Here is a 22,548-nt window from a genome sequence, read left to right on the forward strand (position 1 = left end):
ATTTTCAATGAATAACAGTCAAAATGTAGCCAAAGTAGAATGACAAGTGTACACTGATGGAGTCAACAGGTCTTGGGTGGGAGGCAGTGGAGTATATTGAAAGACTTTCGAGCAGAAGGTAACAATAAACACACATATTCTTAAAATATTCTTAAAGGAAGTTACTGATGGGGGCTCTTTCTATGAGAGAGCACCCCTCAACAGTGTAAGAGGAGTCCGGAAACTGATGAAAGCCTCCTGAGAGTGCTCAGCACACTGATCAAAGTTCAGTCCAACCTGCACTGTTATTGCCCATGCAGCTGTTACCTCTGGTTTGTTAGAAAGGCCCGAAGTTTCCAACTGGGTTGAGTAGCTGTGATTTCACCTGGTGATTGTCCACTTCTGTGAAATTTCATTTGCAGATATCAGAGATGGCTTCCCTGTCTCCTTTTCCCAGGAAAAACTAGGAATGAGGGAAAGAAGGAGGAGGAAGAGAGACAGAGAGAAGAGTAACATGGAATCTTAGCAGATGGCAGTTGGTGCCCATGAGCTAAGAGGTTTGAGTTGGTGGAGGGAGCCTGAGGATTGGGATCCTGGGTGTGAGACCTGGTGAGCAGGAACGGACATTAGTGAAGGAAGCAACCAGCAACCAGTTGGCCTCGGCCTGGGGGCAGAGAGGCCCCACATTATGACTCTGTAGAGAAGGACTCATGGCAAAATCTGAGGCTGGTTTACAATGACAGTTGATACAGTTTGTCAGATTGGGGAGTGAGGTGCTGGGGGTGCAAAGAAGGCTTAGGGCTTGCGGCCAATGCCCGAGAAGCTCCTCCTTGTGCTTCTCATTCCTCTTACTAAGATGCACTGATAAATCATTTTATGAACTCATAAAAGGATTACAAGGACATCCCCGGTGGTCCAATGGTTAAGGTTTTGCCTTCCAAGACAGGGGGCAAGGGTTCCATCCTTAGCGGTTGGAGCGAAGATCCCACAATGCCTAGGGGCCAAAAAACCAAAACATGAAAGGAAGCAATATCGAAACAAATTCAATAAAGACTTTAAAAATGGTGCACACACACACACACACAAAAACTTCAATAAATTTGGAGAAAGAGGCCAGAATAAAGTGGGAGGGTATGAGCCCTGTGAAGTCTGGGGACCACAAGGGCCAAGGCTTGGGAGCTTGAATTAGAGAAAAGCAAAGGCCTTTGGGGTTCTGAGGGAGGCTGAGGGAAGAAAGGAGGTCAGAAGAGGCAGCAGGGCCCCGCTGGGTCCTAAAGCACCCCGCAGACCTCAGAAAGAACTTCAGATTATACTTTGGGGAAGCAGAAAAGCTCTGGAGGATAGTTGGACCTGACATTTTAACAAAGGTCCTTGGCTCCTGAGTGGAGCCCAGATAAGATGCATCAAAAAGTTTGTAACACTTTTATTTTTTAGTTTCCTGGGGGCAGCCATGACAAAATACCACAGACTGGGCAGCTTAAATAATGGAAATTGGTTTCCTCACCATTCTGGAGGCTGAAAGTCTAAGATGAAGATGCCAGCAGGCTGGTTTCTTCTGAGAGCTGTGAGGGGAGGATCAGCTCCTGTTCTCTCTCCTTGGCTTACACGTGGCCAGCTTCTCCCAGTGTCCTCCTCCTATGTGTCGGCGTCCAAATTTCCTCTTCTTGAAAAGATCCCAGTCATAACAGATCAGGGGTTACCCTAATGATCTCATCGTGGCTTATCAGCACTCTAAAGATCCTATCTCTAAATATGGTCACGTTTTGAGGTACTGGCAGTCGGGGCTTCAACGTACAGATTTTAGGGGGCCAGTTTTAGGGAACCGTTAAGCCCATAATGGGCTTCCCTGGTGGTTCAGTGTTAAAGAATCTGCCTGCAATGCAGGATAAGAATATACAACCAGAAGCATTTCTCCCAGTGGTTTTTTTTTTTTTGTTGTTGTTGTTCTTTAATAAGCAAATACGTGGGCTTCCCAGGTGGCACTAGTGGTAAAGGACCCGTCTGCCAACGCAGGAGATGTTAGAGACATGTAAGTTTGATCACTAGGTCAAGAAGATCCCCTGGAGGAGGGAATGGCAACCCAGTCCAGTATTCTTGTCTGGAGAATCCCATGGACAGAGGAGCCTAGGGGACTACAGTCCACAGGATCACACAGAGTCGGACAGGACTGAAGTGACTTAGTATGCATTCACACAAGCCTCTTATCGTGGAAGACTCCCTGATACATCCAAAATAGTGTCCCTATTAAGTAGCATACATTTATTGTCCTTTTTTTTTTAAAGGTCATCTTCTACCTCAGTGTCAACCCTACAGGGCCAAATTCTTTGTTTTGTTAATTGATGTATCTCTAATGCCTAGTCGGAAAGTAGCAGATCCCCAGTAAATACTCATGAAAGGATGAATGTGTATTATGAAGACATTACAAATTACTCTGCAAAAAACAATGACAGAGAATGATGTTCAAGGTATGTTAAATGAAGAAAGCACACTTTAAAAAGCTGCCTGCTTAGCATGGTTTCATTTTAAAATCATACACATATAATTTATCTTTATTAAAAGAAAGCTTAGAGAACAAAAATAAATAAATCTTGGAGAGATACATAACAAAATACTAATAATGGGTGGCTCTGGAGGTGAGATTTTGATTTCTCATATATATGTATTTTCTAATTTCTCTTTAGTGAATATGCATTACCTCTGTAAGAGGAAAAAGACAATACATTTATCAAAAGTTAATAGAACATATTTTCCCATAAATTGTAACTGACTGTTATGTTAAGAGAGAAAAAAATACATTATTTGTCCTTTTCACTGGGGAGTGGTAGGAAATACAGTGAATGGGCAGTCTCTTGGAGCCCAGTGACCGAGAGCACAGCCCATGGAATCTGCCCAGCCTGAATTCAAGCCCTCATGTGTCACTTTCTAGATCTGTCATCTCAAGCATACTTGCCAGTTGTACTGAGTCTCAGTTTCTTGTCTGTACAATGGGCTAACAGCGGTACACATGGGGCTTGGAGCTGCCTTCCATCTCTGGCCCAGGCTGGAATTTGATTCTTTTGAGCTCAGTGATTAGACACCAAAGTTCAAGGATCAATCCAAGGATCTGACTCTTCTTTAGTCAAGAACAGGCCAGGCAACATCCAGAGTACCCCATGCATTGCTTCAGGGCCTGGGCAGGGACAGGCAGCAAGAAATAATGAGGCACTTGCTACAAGTGCCGAAGTTTTAAGGGGACCTCAAAACACTCACTGATCAGGAGAAATGATATTTAGATGGAATATTTTTAATAAACATATGTTTAAAAATCTATAATGAACAAAATGTCAACCACTTTCATAGAGACAGATGAGCATTACTAATTCCTCCTTTGTTTCCGGCTCCATTATGGCTCAGCATGGCACTGCTCCCAGCCCACAGACTGAAGGTGGGAAACCTTCAATTATTCAAATCATTATTAATTGCTACTTAATTATAATTAATTATCTAAATTGTCCCGAGTCTCAGAAAGAGCATTGCTCTTTCTGTGATTGTTTGGCCCTCAGTCAAGGCCCTGTAAGGATACCTCTGCGCGCACGTGTGTGTGTGTGTGTGTGTGTGTTCAGTCACTCAGTTGTGTCTGATTCTTTGTGACTCTAAGGTAGGGAATGTGTATTTTTCTGATCCTATTTATTTCTTTCTCCTCAGTAGATACTTCATCACAATTGCTACCTAGACACAACCTTATCTTGTTGAAGGCCCTGAGGGGCAAGTTTCTTCCTATTCTTTTATAGAAACATAAAATGCCAGCAAAGCAGGATTTCTACCTAAAAGAGGGCTAAACAGAATTTGCAGATGTTGCAAACTCCTCCCCTGATGCTTCTGGGGAAGGGCACACAGACCTTGGCATACACCTTGTTTCAAAAACAGGCAATAGCAAACAGCGTGTTCATTCCACCTACTTCCCTGGAGAAGGGAAGATCCTTATGAGATAGGATCAGATGGGCCATTGGTCCCAAGTGGAGAGTTTCCCTGAAGGGCTTTCATATTACTGTATTATGGGGGTGGTTTGTGAATAGTTGTTTCTGCATATCAAACACTTCATAGTACACATTCACATGGAAATCGCTAGTTAAATGTAGCAGCTGTAGAGCTTCCCCGGTGGCTCAGTGGTAAAGAATCCACCTGCCAATGCAAAAGACAGGAGTTCGATCCCTGCCCCCAGAGGATACCACATGCCATGGGGCAACTAAGCCTGTGTGCCACAACTATTGAGCCTGTACTCTACACCACCACAAACAGAAGCCCGTGCACCACAACGAAGAGTAGCCCTCTTATCCACGATTATAGAACGCCTGTGCAGCAATAAAGATCCAGCACAGTCAGAAGTAAAGAAAAGTAAAGGAAAGAAAAGTAGCAGCAATAATAATGTTTGGAGTTTTGTTTTCATCAGTGGTTTCATTTTACAGGACACTTTTTTTTAATTTGCTGAAACCATAGATTCTAAGTTGCTCTGTCAAAGTAATCGCTAGAAAAATAAGATATTCTTAGCATATAAACTTTAGGAAATTTCTCCTACTACTCTTCTCCATTTAATGCACTATACGTTGTTTTCAAGAAAGAATCTGCCTGCAATGCAGGAGACCCAGGTTCGATCCCTGGGTCAGAAAGATCCCCTGGAGAAAGAAATGGATACCCAATCCAGTATTCTTGCCTGAAGAATCCCATGGACAGAGGAGACTGGCGGGCTACAGTCCATGGGGTCGCAAGAGTTGGACACTATGGAGCGACTAACCACCACCACCATGTTGATTTCAAGCACATCATGTGAGACATCACAAGATAAACATAACCTCTGGCAGATTTGTTTCTGCACAAATCTGTGTTCTTTCTAGCTACCGAAAAACTCAGAGACCAAGCAGGGAAAGGAACTGTTTGAATGGCAGGTAGTGCATAAGACTTAGATTTGGTTACAGTATAAGTTTAGCATAATACATTATAAGGTGATGGTCTGGATGGACTTCAGAGCTTGATGAACTTTGGTGAATAAGTTAACTTTGAGGTTTTTTTTTTGTTTTTGTGTGTGTTTTTTTCTCTCTGATTTAAGGAATGTTGCTCACCATACCCTTCCCTTCCTCCTCCATATATTTAGATTAATACTCTTTCTAGGGAAGCAAAATACACTGGGATTACATACCTGCATCCAGTAAGAAGTCTGACTCTCCTGAGACCACCACGTGCTGATGGATGTCCAGCTGGCTCCAGATGTCCCAGCCTTCATAGACTGGGCACCTGACAGGAGAGTGAGGAACCCAGCGGACATCCAGAACAGACACTCCAGCTGTGTGTCCCTGCGCGAACCATGTCCAGTTGCTAGATCCACTCTAAATGAGGCCCGAACTGTTCCAGGTCAGAGAGGAGTGGTCCCCACTGTGCTCTGCCTGTGGGGACCCACAAAATTGTGAGCATTAGAAAATGACTGTTTTTTAAAATAGATTTTTATTGGAATACAGTTGCTTTACAGTTATGTTAGTTTCTGCTGTACAGCAAAGTAAATCAGTTATATGCACACATATATCCCCTCATTTTTGGACTGCCTTCCCATTTAGGTCACCACAGAGCACCGAGTAGATTTCCCTGTGCTATACAGTAGGTTCTCATTAGTTATCTATTTTATACATAGTAGTGTGTATATGTCTGTCCCAATCTCCCAATCCATCCCACCACCTCCTCTTCCCCCTTGGTGTCCCTACATTTGTTCTCTATGTCTGTATCTCTATTTTCACCTTGTAAATATCATCATCTATACCATTAAAAATGACTATTGTTTTTAAAAAATGCTGTAGAGGAACAGAAACTAGAAGCAGAGGCACACAAAAAAAATAGAAAAGGCTGAAAAGTAAAGAATAATTGTATCAGTTCTCAAACTGTGATTGCTGGTACTCTCAGTCCAACTCTTCCATTTTTCCAACTTTTATCACTCATTTATTCATTCAAGAAAAAACATATTGAGACTGTTGCAAGCCAGGCATTATACTTTGTGCTGGGGATACCAAAAAGCTGAATAAAGTAGTTCAGTCCTCAGGGGAATGGCTAGTTTAACGAGGATGTCAAGCAATTACCATACTACGGGATACGAGGCTGCTTTAGAGAAGGAACTGATTGCACTGAAGATGCAGAGTTTTGTATCTTTAAGAGTCAGAGAGCACTGCAGAGGAGGTTCTGCTTGAGATAAGCCTCAGAAGAATGAGTAGAGGTTTACCAGATGGCCAAGGTGGGACTGGGCAAATTCTATGACTACAAAGAGCAGTGGATTCATTTTTGGACAGTGGCTTCAGCTGCTCCTGTGGTCTTGATTTTTCCTTGCCTCTCCTGGGCAAAGCATTGATTGCATAACGGGAGTATTACTTTCAGATGAGTATTTGATTTTATCTGCATGGTAAGTATGACTGGAAAAACACAGCTCATGGGGTATATGGCCTTACTCAACCTAGGCTTGTCAAACAAATGCCCTACATAAGCTAAACTTACTCACCAGAGGGGACAAGGCTTTAGCTGCCCTCTGCACCCCCACCCCCAACGTAACCTGTGTTATTGTTTTTTTTTTTTTTTCCCAAGTGTGCTGTCTATTCAAATGTGACTCGTAAGACAAGTTCCCTGGCCCCTACCTCCTTCCAGTTTGCTGTCTTAATCCCTTTTGATAGAAAAGTTCTAGAAGTACTTCAGGGTGAATGCCATGCTATGAGGATAAAAAGTGATTATATGAGAAAAATTTAATGTCCTAAAAATCCATGAGCTTTGTTTCTAGCAGACAAACTTGGTGAAAAAGACACCTTCAAACTTTTCCCTACTGCCGAGTTTAACGAAACTCCTTTCTCTGCAGTGTTTCTAACACCAACTTTGTTTCAGGAGGCCCTTGTCAAAAAGGCTAGGAAAAACTGAGGGGAACATGGTGAACCACTGCAAGAAAACGGTTCTAACTTCAATAAGGCAACTTGGCCAAGAATTCCATTTTAAGAGTATAAAATTAAATGGAAGTGCAGAGAATAAACATCTTAAATAACCTAAGATAACACACAAAGGAAACAAGTGGAAATAGTGAAATTTGGAAATGCTGGAGGGAAAGGAGCGTTGTCATGATTAAGAACAAACAACTGAAAGCATCTAATGTGTGTGTTTTTAAAAAACATTCTGCCTTGTTCTAAGTGGATTTGGCAGTGAGTTATTTCCTGGGTAAGTCATTTCCTGGGGAGGAGCTCTCTTATGAGACTAGTTAAGTATAGACCACATACTGTTGCAGTCTTTGGAGCTGGGAGCAGAGCTGGCACCTGTTTTAGAAAACCAGCAGCCTGAACAAGGCACTTCCAGAAGACAACGGCTCCTCTACCTTCACTTGGAGGTGATCAGAGGAAACACTGGTGGGCTGAGAAGGATTTTAGATTTCCTATCATACTTAGACAAATGGAACTGGAAGTAAATAAACCATTAAATGGCAGAGAAAAATAATGGCCCCAAGAAGGTAGAAGGAAACCCCTCAACTCTTCTAGAACTGCAGACTTTTCCTAGAACTTATCTGAGAAAATGCCTCAATATTTGGGACTGTAGCCACAGTGGCTTGTCCAGTGAGCATTCATTGCCCTGATGGTATGGTAAACTAACAACTTTTTCATTTTTTTAGAGTATCATTTCGACTAAATTAGCGTTCTCATCTCAACAGACTCACTTGGCAGAAGGAAACCTAGATGGTGTGAGAAGAGAAAGAAGGTGGGAGAACAGTTCAGAAGGTGTAGGGAAGGAAGACAGCTGGAAGAGACACAGGGTAGTTTATTACAACATGACTCCCAGTACTGTCTAAGACCCCACTTACTCCAAAATCTGGATTATAATGTTCTGAAGTCGGGAATGAGAGAAGTCAAGTTGTTCCACATGAAATCAGGTATAACAGTAATTCTCAACTTTTTTGTTCACATATGCCACTGAGAATATGATGATAAGGGTAGACTCTACATCCAGAAAAAAAATGTACCTATTATACACAAAATCCTCTTCTGTGAGACCAACTAGTTGTAATACTCAGGATGGAATCCAATTACTCACAACGCACATATAATATATAATCCTGTTTACTTGACCATTGTAGACTCTTTCTTGCATCTGACCTAGTTTCATTCTACAGTTTTTCTTTCTTGACTTTTTTTTTGTCCTTTTAGCTTAAGAAAAGATCATTACAGAACTCCTTGTATAACTTTTTCAAATATGCTGAAAAAAGGCTATGAAATTTTATCATGATCATTCTTGCTTTAAGTTGAAATTTCTCTAATCTTTCCTTACAGATTGTTCCTTACAGAGTGCTTTCAATATCCAGTTTCAATGTCGAGTTCTCCCTTCTGCATTAGTTACTCAGCTATATAATTACATTTTCTGAGCCTCCCTTGCAGCTATGTATGGCCATGGGACTAAGCTTTAAGCCAATGATATGTAAGCACTGTGCTATGTGGATTTCTGAAAAAATCTGCCTTCTCTTTCTCCACCCTACTGTCTAGAATGAAGACACAATAGCTGGAGATAAATAGACATCCTGGGCCATGAGTTTGAGGGGTGATGGATAAGACTGGTTTGTGGACTCCCTTATTAGAAGATAAATTTCATGAGAACAGGGACCTTGTTTTTCTTGGTCAAAGCAACCTAAACCTGAACCTAAAAATTGTGGCCTATAGTAAGGGCTCAGGAGCGCGCATGCTATCTCTTCAATTGTATCTCACTCTGTGGGACCATATGGACTGTAGCCCGCCAGGCTCCTCTGTCCACAGGACTCTCCAGGCAAGAATACTGGAGTAAGTTGCCATGCCCTCCTCCAGGGTATCTTCCTGACCCAGGGATTGAACCTGCATCTCCTGCATTGGCAGGCAGGTTCTTTACCACTAGCGCAACCTGGGAAGCCCAAGAGTTCAGATGCTGTGCTTAATTGCTCAGTCGTGCCTGACTCTGAGACTCCATGGACTATAGGCATGCCAGGCTTTTCTGTCCACGGGGATTCTCCAGGCAAGAATACTGGAATGGGTTCTTTGCCCCAACCCAGGGATCAAACCCAGGTCTCCCCACATTGCAGGCAGATTTTTTACCTTCTGAGTCATCAGGGTATTGAACAGCCATTAAATGAATAAGTTGAATTAATGAATGCGTTTACTCCAGATCCATGTAAAACAGGGAATGTTCACACATCAGTTGGCATACGAAAATGTCAGGTTCTATCACAGAATCAAACTCTAGCTGAATTCAGACGTCATTACTCCTTTGCTTCCCTTTTCTCTCCCAGATTTGCCACGGTCATAAAAGGATAAGGTTTTTTTCTCACTGCCCTCCAATGTTCTTTTAAAACAAAATATTCTCAAATCTATTAATACTTTCATAATGGTGCTTCTGAATATTTTTTCTGCTTAGCAAGTTTAAAATTCCTTAATTTTCAAGGTCATGCATATCTATTTTTGTATGTGCCTGATGTTAAATGCAGGCACTATTTTGAAACTTAATCTTGGGCGTTGTCTCAAGTCTATAAGAATCTTCCAAAATGGTAGCTGATGACATTCCTAGGACTTCAGACAATATTATTATTGTCATGGAATGTAGTCACTAGGTCCTAAGGATTTAATGAGATGTTGTTCACTGAAGCTGAACTTCCTTGAATCCTTTCCCATTCTACCATGGTTTCCCACATTTCAATATATTGCCTGTTTTTGTATCCAAACCTTACTTATATCTTTTAAACAATTAAATTAAAAATTAATTATCTTTGCTTCCTTGATTTTTGAGGTGACCTTTCCATCCTGGTACTTTTGTAACAAAGGAGAATACTCCCTCTGGATTTTTTTTTTCCTTTTCTTTTGGTCTCATGTGTGATTAAAGGGTTTGTAAAAGTTCACATGTTTTGCAATTACATGTCATTTCTTAATTTTTTAAACTCTTCCCCCTTCAAAGTTGTTGCTGTTTCTTTTTACTATTTGGAGGAACAAATGTTTCCATCATCCACTTTTGTGACATACCTGTTTTATACCTGAGCTCCTTGGATTTTTGCTCAAATTTATTTTCAACTTTTCCAATTTTGAGGGAAGCTATCATTTGCTTTTTATTAGGTATATACAGCTTTTCTAATGTTTAAACTTCTTTACACATTATCCTCGCTTTCCTGGAGTAGCTTTCCAAACAGAAGCCTATTATAACAGAGAAAAATAGAGCTCTTTTTTTTGTGTCATCAGATGAGCTCTTCCTAAACCTCTTATCTATCAGAAATGTCTCTATTCTGACAGACCCAGAATAGGTGTCTGCCACCCAGGTCCTGTTTCCTTCCTTGCTTTTCTCTCAATCCGAAGCTCACCTATGCCTGCCCTGGAGTACCTCCACTTCTGCCTTCTTGAGGACCTTGCTCTGTCAATTTTCCCATCTCCTCTTACCTCAAACTCCAAACTTTTTTCTCCATTGGCTCATACCCTTTAACATATAAATATACTCACATTTTTTTCCATCTTAAAAAAAATCATTAACTGTACATTTCCTTGTAATGACTGGCACGTCTCTCTTCTCAGCCAAATGTTTGGGAAGAAAACCTTTGTCTCCACTTTATCACCTATTTCTTTCTTTTACTCACTGCTTGCCTTCCAGTTTGCACCCATCCCCAGTCATCCATGTACCAGAGTCAGTGGTATTTGTAACTTTCCTGCCCTCTGGACAACACCGGACTCTGTTTCAGTTCAGTTCAGTTCAGTCACTCAGTCGTGTCCGACTCTTTGGGACCCCATGAATTGCAGCACACCAGGCCTCCCTGTCCATCACCAACTCCCGGAGTTCACTCAGACTCACGTCCATTGAGTCAGTGATGCCATCCAGCCATCTCATCCTCTGTCGTCCCTTTCTCCTCCTGCCCCCAATCCCTCCCAGCATCAGAGTCTTTTCCAATGAGTCAACTCTTTGCATGAGGACTCTGTTTAGGAAATTACAAATAGGAAATTACAATAGCTTCTACTGGCCAGGTACTGTGCTGGGTGCTCTGTTTCAGAAAAGAGAAGCAGATGTGATTTCTACCCTCATGGAACTCAGCTGATCAGCCATTTCTGATTAATACACAGGTCCCTTGATTTCCACTACTCCCTTTGGCAGGTTTACTTAAATGCTATTTAAATTTCCCTATTTTTGAAGTTCCCTCTCTCCCTCTCCCTCCCTCCTTCCCTCCTTCCTTTCCTTATTATACACGTCTTCTCAAGGCAATCACTTCTACACCCACAGCTTCAACTACTTTGTACTCCAATGACAATTTTAATATTGTTCTCATTTAACAGTTTTATTTTACATAGGACATCTCATTTACTAAAACCGTAGATTCCAAGTTGCTCCATGAAAAATATTATAGTCTTAACTGTCAGCATTAGGGGATTTCCCAATTACATTTTAAAATGGATTTAGTATGTGTTATTTTCAAAAACATAAGATGGGATATCACAAAATGGACTTAGCCTACAGAAGTTTACATTGAAGTTTCAACCTGAGAGCTCTACTTCCATGCTCCCATTAACAGAGCCCCAAATGATCTTCCTCCTCAAACCTCTTCCTCTTTCTGCACTGTCTAGGAAAAAGTCACTGTGCTCTTCCTAGTTCCCTAAGTCAGAACCCTAGCAGCCATTTTTGCCTCTCTTTTTCCCCCTCTTGCTCCATATTTGGTCACCAAATGACCTCAAATCCTTTTCCACTGCACCAGTCTCTGCCACTGCATTTAGCTTGAACTCTCACTCCCCTCTTAGATGAATATAAAGTCTCTTAATCGGTCTCGTTTCTTCCATCAATCCTCTTTATTGTCCAGAGTGACCTCACTAGAAACCATCTGATTGTGACTCCTTAACGTTTTTTTGGGCTCCAGAATCACCGCAGATGGTGACTGCAGCCATGAAATTAAAAGACGCTTACTCCTTGGAAGAAAAGTTATGACCAACCTAGATAGCATATTCAAAAGCAGAGATATTACTTTGCCAACAAAGGTCCGTCTAGTCAAGGCTATGGTTTTTCCTGTGGTCATGTATGGATGTGAGAGTTGGACTGTGAAGAAGGCTGAGTGCCGAAGAATTGATGCTTTTGAACTGTGGTGTTGGAGAAGACTCTTGAGAGTCCCTTGGACTGCAAGGAGATCCAACCAGTCCATTCTGAAGGAGATCAACCCTGGGATTTCTTTGGAGGGAATGATGCTGAAGCTGAAACTCCAGTACTTTGGCCACCTGATGCGAAGAGTTGACTCATTGGAAAAGACTCTGATGCTGGGAGGGATTGGGGGCCGGAGGAGAAGGGGACAACCGAGGATCAGATGGCTGGATGGCATCACGGACTCGATGGACATGAGTCTGAGTGAACTCCGGGAGATGGTGATGAACAGGGAGGCCTGGCGTGCTGCGATTCATGGGGTCGCAAAGAGTCGGACACGACTGAGCGACTGAACTGAACTGAACGTCACAACATTCAAAGGCTTTCCTGTTTCTGGGGGGAAAAAATCAAGCTCTTTACCCCAGAACCTACTTTGGGGTTAGATAGATCTAGGTTTGAATTTCAGGTTCAAGTACTTGGCAGCAGTGTGACTGACCTCAGACAACTGGACTTTCTAAGCCTTTATTTTCTCTTGCGCCTGACTGAGCTCATCGAGGGCAGGGCTATTGCAGGAACACAGTGCCTAGAAAGTAGGAGGGACTAACCAATGTTGAAAGAAGGGAAAGTATTTTTAAAGCCACCTCAAAAAATTGTTCTCCCTTAGAGACATTCCCTTGCCACTTCCAATCAAATTTGACTTCTACTTTTATTTTCTGATAATCACAATAAGGTGCCTTTGGGGATCCACACAATCGGAGACCAAATCCTGGCCATACCCCTGAGCAATCATGTGACCTTGGGAGTATATCTTTACCATCATCTTTATTAAATAAAAACCGTGGTACTTCACTTTGTGACTCTCAGTTTCGTACGAGAAAAATCGTGCTTTGTGCTTTATGTTACACATAAAGTAGGGTGAAAGTAAGGAAACCTGGAGAGTCGTGCCGTGGAAGAGAGAAACAGCGAGAAAATCGAGTTGCTGAATCCCAGCGTTTCAGAGTTGGGAGGGAGGAGTTCGGTCCCTAATTTACCGATGAGGAAGTGGAGGGGTGACGTGTCCTCAAGTCTCATTCAAGACACGGACACAGAGGGGTTGCTATGGTTAAACTGAAGGCGGAAACTAACACTCTTTCGAAGTCAGTTCGAGAGGAGCATTTAGTTACAAAAAACTCAACGATTCGGGTGTAACTAAGTTCGTTGAGCAATGCATCAAATCAGTCAGCTGTCAGACCCGATGAAACCGAGTTGCTAACGGAACTGACTCTTTACTAACAAGCCTTCTATAGAGCCCACTGACTCAGAACAGCTTCGATTCACAAACTCCCTCACCGCTTCCCGAAGGACCGGAAAGCTCCGACTGCCGCACGATGAATGGAAACAGGAGTCCAGGGCGCGCCACTCGAGGGGCGGAGCAGCCGCAGGGTGGGGGCGGGGCATTGTGAGTCACGTGCCTGCTCTCTGAGGCGGGCGCTGGGAGGAAACTTTGTGTGTGATTGGTCCCTCGTAACCAGGTGACCGAAGGACGCGTTCCGGTTGGCAAGGGCCAGCCAGGCGAGCGCCTTTCAGTCGGGAGGCGGCGGCGGAAGGAGGAGGAGCTCCGACCGCGCTCTCTCCCGGCAGTGGCTGCGCGTCTCAGCGCTTGTCGGGTCCCCACCCCTTTTAAATAAGCCGGGCTGGTCGCCGCCTTCACAGACTAGTTGACTCCGGGGAGGCGGCGGCGGCGAGACAGCGGGGGTGCGGCCGGGGCCGGAGCCCTGCCCCGGGCCCGGCGGCGGGGCGGACAGGCGAGAGGCAGGCGAGGCCGCGTCTACATGCGCGGCGCAGCCCCGGCATAGCCCGGGGCTGCCCGTGCCCGCCGCGCCATTGTTGGGGGAGGGGGCGGCTTCTGAGCTCGGCGGAGTCGGGGGCCGAGCAGAGGCGACGGCAGCGAGGAGCGGAGGCGCCCCATGGGGAACACGCTGACCTGTTGCGTGTCCCCCAATGCCAGCCCCAAGTTGGGCCGGCGCGCGGGGCCGGCGGAGCCAGACTACGAGTCTGAGGTCTACGAGGCGGCGGCCGGAGACGCGGTGGCAGTAGCACCGGCGCCGGCTGCCGTGGAACCCACCGAGTTGGATTTCGGAGCGGGTGAAGGCCACCACCTGCAGCACATCAGCGACCGGGAGATGCCCGAAGGTAAGAAAGCGGCCGGCGCGCCTAGCCCCTCGCGGGGCCGGCGCCGTCTGCTCTCGGGCTTACCTCTGGCCTCCGCCGACCCCCGGGTCCCCCTGGAGGGAGCCGCCGCCTAGGGCTCCTTCCTGCCTGGAGTTGGCTCTCTCGGGGCTGGGCACCGGGGACGGAGGCTGGCCCTGCCTGGTGTCCCCACCCCTTATTCTTTCCCCGTCGCGTCCGGCCAGTCTCTCTCCCTCTTCTCTACCCGAACGCCCAATTCTTCCCCCATTCCCATTTCGCAGCCCAACCCGAGACCCTCAAGTCTGAGGCCCCTCCTGTTCGTGATTCTATTTAACATTTCGTGGGACTTTGTAAAGACTTTCTGATGTATTCTCTTCTTTTCTCAATGAAAACTTAAATACTTCCAACTTCGGCGATATCCATCCCATCTCCCTATCCTTACCTATCCAGATGGTACCTAAGTGAAGGAACGAGGTAAGGATCTAGATACACTTCCACTCGTTAGGATAGTTGATATTCGGGACAATTAAGACAGATTTTAGGATTTGTTATTTAAAATCAAAACAGATCGACAGTTAGTGTGGCGTTAAGTAAAATTCTGTCTAGAGTTGTCCTGATTGAAGCGACCTTATTCTAACTGTAATCTGAACACGCTAGGAAAGAAAAAGGTGAGAGTGGGGCTTAAAAAAACTGTAAACGGAGTGAAACGTTACTGCAACGGCTGCAGGGACTAGTTTTGTTGTTTGTTTTTACCGAAAGACTACCTCACGGAGCTCTGATTAACAGTCCCACTTTGACACAAAAATGTCTTCAGTTCCCCAGCTTTAACCACTTGCATGTTGCCTCTTCTAAGGGAGGGGTGGGGGTGGTTCCTGAAACTGTTGGTCAAAAGTTTCAAAGGAGAAAAAAGAAATTCAGACTTTTATTTGTAATACAAAGATTTGGCAGTTAAGATGGCAGATCCTGCAGAAAAGTTGTCTCCATGGCTACCTCTCCTTCCAACCCCCTCCTGCCAGTGGAATCCTATTCAACTTTCAGAATGTTCAGGTAAAATTCTGAAGACGAAATGACTGGGGGTGGGCGTGGGTTGTCATGGAGCAGAGGAGAGAAAATGTTTGATTTTTTTCCTCTAGAATTTTGAAACTGGACGGCTCTAGCTTTAAAAAAAAAAAGATTCTGAATAACACTGTGGTTCATTAATAAAGACTGTGTTCTTTAAGGTAGAAAACATTGTGTCGTGAAGATGTTAAAGCCCCATTGGCCCAATTGTTTCATTTAAATGCCAGAGAGTATTTCTTTAGAGAAAATGTCTTATAGCTTTTCTGTTTAAATTTTATTTGGGTTTACTTAATTTCTTTCAAAGTTAAAATAGGTAAGCCTGTGAACTCACCCATATGATGAATATGGCTTTGTAAGTGGAAAGTACTCCCTTTTCAGATACTGTCAGATACTGTGAAAGAATAAATTATATAAATTAATTGTAGCTTTAAAAACAAAACTTGTGCATACTTGTGAAAATTGCTCAGTTTGTTGCTATAAGGTAAGCCTCTAAGTGATTTTAAAAAACAGTAGTAGGCTAGTGTAGTTGGACTTTTGCATAATTCTTTTAAGATTTACAGCGTATTTTCGGGTGTATTTCACTTGACCCTTCCATCTATAAATAAGACCTGTGAATATTCTCCGTGTGTTGCCAATGAAGAAGCCAAGACTTAGAGATCTGAAATAACTGTGTAACATAGCTACTGAACAGAAGAGACCGCCTTCAGAGTGGTAGATCCAGCAAATTCAGTTGTTGGGTGCTCAAAGAGAACTGGAGCGCACTTTTTATTTTATAATTTGTCTGTAAGTTAGGCCTATCTCAACTTCAGTTTTGATTATTTCCATTTGAGTTTATTGTTCACAACTCAGAAGCAACATTTACCTCTCCATTCTATATACATTTACTACAATGGATAGGAATAAAAGAAGTCATGAAATAGCCTAAATTAACCAGTCAGGTAAACATGTTGGTATATTTTAAGGAGTTTGTTCTGCTGACCTCGAATTGAAGCTGAGAATGCCCTGGACAGAGGGACATTCGGAGAAACTGGTAAGCAGGCAGGTAAGGTATGAAGCATTTAGTGAGGAGGAGTGCTAAGTCGGGAACTAGAAAAAGAGAGTTCATGAGTACAGAATTTACCTTTTTGTGTTTGACATGATTATTAAAATTTTACTTAAATTTGTCTCTCTTTTTTTTGGCATTCAATAAAGTGATAAGAGAAACCTCAATTTCAGCATTTGCCTATTATTAAGTTTCCATAGAAACAAGGTCAGAACACCAAATGTAAAGTGCAAGCACATTGGAAGTTTGCTCTTAATGTTTTTATTTCAGACAATTTTATATCAGTTTCCCTGGAAACTGAGAAATACATTGATATAAAACATTTTGGCTTTTCTGCAGTGAAGAATTATTTGGTTACTTAGACAAAATCAAACATAAATGATGCTGTGTCTTGTTCTTCAGAAACCTTTGAGAAGAACATGATTTCTTCAAGCTGTTTCAGTTAACTCCTAAAGAACCTAGTATAAATATCAGATAGACTCAAAATAATTTTGTTGCTACCTTGCCTTTAATAGTGTTATCTAATCAGTGTCAATAATAGAAAATAAGATGCTAAGGTCCTATTATCTGATTTTGTTATTATGCATCAGCTTTTCAAACAGCCTTTATATTCTGCCCTTAGGAATTTTGCTCATTTTCTGGTGCAAGGTGCTCTCTCAAATGATTCCTTCCTTCCATCCTCCAAGGAGTGGATAGGGAAGGAATTGACGGCGTAATGGGGGAAAAAAAACCTCTGAGCAACAGGTCTTTCCTCTTTTCAGTAGCTATTTGAGACACTTTTTTTTTTTTAACTTTTTTGATAACAATAAACATTTGAGGTAAAAGATTTACAAAATACTGAAAAGTAGTTCACTCATACTCAGAATATCGAGAATTTTTATTAATATTTTGGTGTTGATTCTTCCTGAACCTTTCGTATACATATAAACAGAACATTGTGTTTGTTGTATGAAGTTGTTCTTTGTGTGCCACTTTGTAACTTTCTCTTGTAAAGTGAAGATGGGAAGGAAGTTCCTGGAACCACGCTGACACCTGAAGCATGCTCCAGGGTGGATTTCCATGCAGCTGCGTGTAGCTGTACAGTCTGCTTTTTACCACCTGTTTAATGGTTGGAGCATCATTCATTTACCCATCCTTTATGGTTGTCTTTTATAATCCCATTATATTGCTTTATTCTGGGCACAGACATAAAAAGTGATGTGATGTACTTCCCTGTAGAATTTTGGTAGTACACTTTGTCTTATGACTTAATTCATAGGGTGAGTCATTTTGTAGTTAAGGTATTTTAACATTAAATGTTCTTTCCCCAAATTAAAGTTCCTGTTGATTTTTCACTGAACAGTAGATTTCCTCTCTTAGGTTTTTGAGGTTCTTGGTAACCTGTCGGTGTCTTTGATTCTGAGTAACTAAACTACCCCTCTAAGAGATCTGAAATTAATGCTGGTCTTAGGTGAAAGACACATCAAAGGACAGCATTAGAAGGAATCTTAGATGATGAAGGAAAATTGGGAGAAGCATAAATGATCTGGGGTACATTGCAATGGATGATTATTGGGCACCATTTAGGGGCAGGACAAACAGAGGTTATACAGACAAAACCCAAACCCTAAATCTGGTCTTTACTTCCTAGAGGTACCTCGGGGCTGATGACACAGGAATAATGTTAAGTAGCGAGACACTGAGAAGAAAAAAAATGATGATCATGGACTGGGGAGGAGGGCAGTGTTACTGGGGGTGGTTTCCTTAAGTGACCAGTGAGCATCCTAGGAGTGAGGGGGAGCCATGTGAGGTCCTCAGAAGGGAATGTGCTTGGTGTAGGCAGAGGACAGAAAGAGGGTGGCTGGCTGAGTGAAAAAGAATGCCAGGAGGAATATAGGGGGATTAAGGCCTTATGTGTCTAGTAGGCCTTGACAAGAAAAAATATGGATTTTAGTCTAATTGTAATGGGAAACCATTGAAAGGTTATATGCAAGGGAATGATAATTCTTAAAGAAGGGGAAGGTGGTGTGGGGAGAGGAGCAGGAGAGCAGACCAGCTACTCTAATGTGGGCAGGGGTAAAATGAAGCAGGGAGACCAACTAGGAGGCTGGTGCAGCGCTCAGCTGAGAGCCAACAGTGGTTTGAACAAAAAATCAATAAGGGCCTAAAATAGGCTGACTTGAAGAAACTGAGTGAATCTAAAAGTAGGCTAACAACAATATGAATGGGACAAGTCACAGAAAAAGAAATGCAGATGGCTTTTAAACATATCCTCACACATAAGAGAAATGAAAATACAACTACTGTAGCTTCTATTGGGAGAAAATTCAGAAACTTGGCACTGCATTCTTTGGTGACAGTGAAGAAAGTTACATTCATATATTGCTGGTAGAAATGGGAAATTGGTCAACCCTTTGAAGGGGAAGTTGGCGCAGTCTCACTTAATCCAGAGATCCTACTAAAGGAATTTATTCTGAAGGTATAGGCCGCATATGTTACATTATCTTCAGGAGCAAAATACTGGAAATAATTCAGATGTCCAGTAAGGGACTGGTAAACTAGCACATCCAGACAGTGAAGAATTAGAGAGCTGTGAAAGAGCTCTCTCCACTGTTAATGACTTCATCTCCAGGGGATGTTAACCTGAAAAAAAAATGGGGAGAGAATATAGACTAATCTCCATGACAGAAGCAGGAGAAATGATATGTATTTGCTTATTAAAGAAGAAAAAGGAAGAACACTAGGAGAAATGCCTCCCCTTGTGTACTCTTATCCTCTTTACTTTAGTGGGTAGCCTGACTCAAACAAACTCAGACTCGTGTAGGACTGGGAAGCCTGGCTTGCTGCAGTCCATGGAGTTGCAAAGAGTCAGACACGACTTAGTGACTGAACAACAACAAAGCAGTGTTTATTTAAGATACTATTTGGCTGAGGGTGATGAGCGGAGATAAATTTTCCTGTGAGATGCTAAATGTTCACTTTTGGCTTTTAGTTAATTTGTGAAAGCTTTGATGTGTCATTTATTATGCTTTATATGTGTATCCCCCTCATGGATCGCAGCCTTGTCATGGCAAAGAGGCTTATGTAACTCAGTGAAGCTATGGTGTATACATTGCTCTTGAATTTCATTTGATTCGCATCATGTTCTGAGTTAGGCAGTGTAGAGATTCTTCTCTGAGGTACAGAGTTGTCCAAGGTTTTATTCATTTTTAAAACCTTGATAGATGAGGACTGTAAATTCCAAATACATGATATATAGGAACAGAATTTATTGATGTCATTTTGTGCTCTGCTTTGAAATACTACCTTTTTTCTCACCCCTCTTAAAAAAATTGTTTATTTTTAGGGTATTAAAGTAATACAACTTTAAGAGTTAAAACAGTAACATTGCATAATGTGAAATGAAATCACCGTAGCTTGCAACCCAGAAAGGTTCTTAAAAGTCCAAGGAGCCTAAGTACTCTTTAGAAATACAGAAAACCAGATATACTTACCTGTGTATCATCTCTTGGTCATGATTATTACAACATTGATTGAGGATTAAGGTCAGGCAGAACTGAGAGCCGAGTTGGAGGCAAGTTCAGAAGCAGTTTGGAAGCCAGAATGGTCAGAAGCCAGGGAAGCAGGAGCAGTCGAGGGCCTCGCAGGAGCGTGCTGTGTGCCCTCTGGTGAGACAGCCTAGTTCAGCGTCGGCGGGCAAGGACCAGTTGGCTAGGGTGGAAAGTGTGGGCTCGGATGAAACACCGGATGATCGTAAGACGTGAAATGTATTATTAGCCATAAAACTAGTATAGTATACTACTAGGGGTTCAGTAAATGGAGTAAACCTTTAAGTAAACTGGAGCCCTGAATTTGGCCCAGAAAATGCTGACAATCCTGTTTAATTGCGATATATTAAGTGAAGATAGCATATTAAAAAGCATGAAATAAAAAGCAACCTAGACAGCATATTAAAAAGCAGAGACATTACTTTGCCAACAAAGGTCCGTCTAGTCAAGGCTATGGTTTTTCCAGTGGTCATGTATGGATGTGAAAGTTGAACTGTGAAGAAAGCTGAGCACCGAAGAATTGATGCTTTTGAACTGTGCTGTTGGAAAAGATTCTTGAGAGTCCCTTGGACTGCAAGGATATCAGTCCTGGGTGTTCTTTGGAAGGACTGATACTACGGCTGAAACTCCAATACTTTGGCCACCTCATGTGAAGAGTTGATTCCTTGGAAAAGACTGATGCTGGGAGGGTTTGGGGGCAGGAGGAGAAGGGGATGACAGAGGATGAGATGGCTGGATGGCATCACTGACCCGATGGACATGAGTTTGGGTAAACTCCAGGAGTTGGTGATGGACAGGGAGGCCTGGCGTGCTGCGTTCATGGCGTCCCAGAGTGGAACTTGACTGAGTGACTGAACTGAACTGAAGTCAACATGTTGGCATCAGTCTCCTGTCAGATGATTTCTTGGTCACTACCCTTTCTCTGATATTTTGACAGGGAAAAATCATTTATTGACAGTTTGACAGCATAATTTTAACACTTTTAGGCTTCGGTAATGCATTTTATTTGTTCTAAGTTGCCTTTATTTTCACGTTTTTAACATCTGCAATTGAGATGGATCTCACGATTGATAGAATGTTAGATTGGAGGAAAACCAACCTAACAGGAAGGCCCCACCTTCTTCGTTCAATGACCTGGTATTTTACAGGTTTCCTTCTGGGAGTGTTTATATTAAGACCTGAGCTTAATTTTTTTTAGTCATCTATTTTCTTCATAAGTCTATCATGCTGTCAATTAAGTTGCAATTTAAATTGGTAATATAAAAGTGATGGGTCTTAAAATATAACTTTAATGATAACCCCTAATCATGAGCTCAAGAATATTTCTCCTGGGCTAAAACATTCTTAAAGATTGCTAAAGAAGTAGTTTTAAGAAGAATTCACATATAAAATGCACAGTAATTTCTCAAAATATCTCAACATCACTGTATGTGCTTGTGGGAGAGGGGATGAGGGGAAGGGTGCTTCCTAGTTGACAGTCTTACCTTTGTGACAGTGAAGAGTATGGTAGATTTTATTCATCGTCTCCTTAGACTCTTGGCAAAACAGTTAATGGAGCGTGCAGAAATATTGTGTGTATGTATGAGTTTACTGTCTAATGGCTTACCTGTCAAGTCTATAAAATAGTGATGTAGTTTTCACTGGCAAAAAGTGCAAGTTGTATAGAAAATTGTTACATAGGCTGTAAACAGAAGATTAATATTTTCTGAAAACCTCATGCAAATTGGAGCTTCCGTGGTGGCTCAGACGCTAAAGCATCTGCCTACGATGTGGGAGACCCGGGTTCGATCCCTGGATCGGGAAGATCCCCTGGAGAAGGAAACGGCAACCCATTCCAGTAGTTTTGCCTGGAAAATCCCATGGACTGAGGAGCCTGGTAGGCTACAGTCCATGGGGTCGCAAAGAGTCGGACACGACTGAGCAACTTCACTTTCACTTTCATGCAAATTGACGGCAGTAGGGCCCTAATATGTTTAGTACCTATAAATGATAGGCACCTCACCAAAGTGGAAATGACACTGATAATTATGGGAAAGTGGTCAAAATTATGTAATCAAAAGAAATACAGATTAGATCTGCAGTGCTACTCCTTATTTCTGTTAGTAGGACTTTTCCCCCCGCAACTATACAGAGCAGGCGTAGGAACTAAAACTGTCATGATTGGTCGCATTATACATTAATGTGGCCCCACCTTCTTCAGGAAGCAGTTTAGCACTGTACCTTGAGCCATGAAAATGATCCAACCTTTTGGCTTAGACATCCCACTTTTGAAGATCTTTGCTAAGGAGATAAAACCATTATTTATTTAAAAAGCTGTAGAACAATAGATGAAAAGTTTTCTCATCAAAGAATAGAACGTTGTAAACCCCAGCAACCCCTTATTGCTAAACCCCAGCAATAAGGAATTGGCTAAGTACAGTATAGGAATAACACTTGCTGGGCTGTTGTGTATTCATTAAACAGTAAATATGCAACAGTCAGATGCAGAAGGGTTGTTAGTAACAAGAAGGCATAAATAATACACTAATTAGAGCTTTTTCTAATGTATAAGGAAAACAACTAAAGGGTTGTGAATCTGTGGGTTAATTTTTAAATAGTGTCACTTTGGCTCATGCAAATTTTTGTTCATGACATTTGTTAAAGGAATGAGCAAGTGACTTTTACCTTTCCCCACCT

At 42.4% G+C, this 22,548-nt stretch overlaps 1 protein-coding gene across 3 annotated transcripts in view; it reads left to right on the forward strand.

Annotated features, from left to right (window-relative positions):
- The first annotated feature begins 13,639 nt into the window (after positions 1-13,639).
- Positions 13,640-22,548, forward strand: part of CCNYL1 (cyclin Y like 1) — a 36,004-nt gene continuing 27,095 nt past the window's right edge. For 2 of the 3 annotated variants that reach the window (XM_004004867.5, XM_042244107.1), the window contains exon 1: positions 13,640-14,247. In XM_004004867.5, the coding sequence (XP_004004916.3) occupies positions 14,022-14,247 (226 nt within the window). In that variant the 5' untranslated portion in view covers positions 13,640-14,021. The remainder of the gene's footprint in view (positions 14,248-22,548) is intronic. The other variant, XM_004004868.5, reaches the window with a different exon arrangement.

The sequence above is a fragment of the Ovis aries genome, chromosome 2, assembly GCF_016772045.2.
Source record: "Ovis aries strain OAR_USU_Benz2616 breed Rambouillet chromosome 2, ARS-UI_Ramb_v3.0, whole genome shotgun sequence".
NCBI classification, from domain to species: domain Eukaryota; kingdom Metazoa; phylum Chordata; class Mammalia; order Artiodactyla; family Bovidae; genus Ovis; species Ovis aries.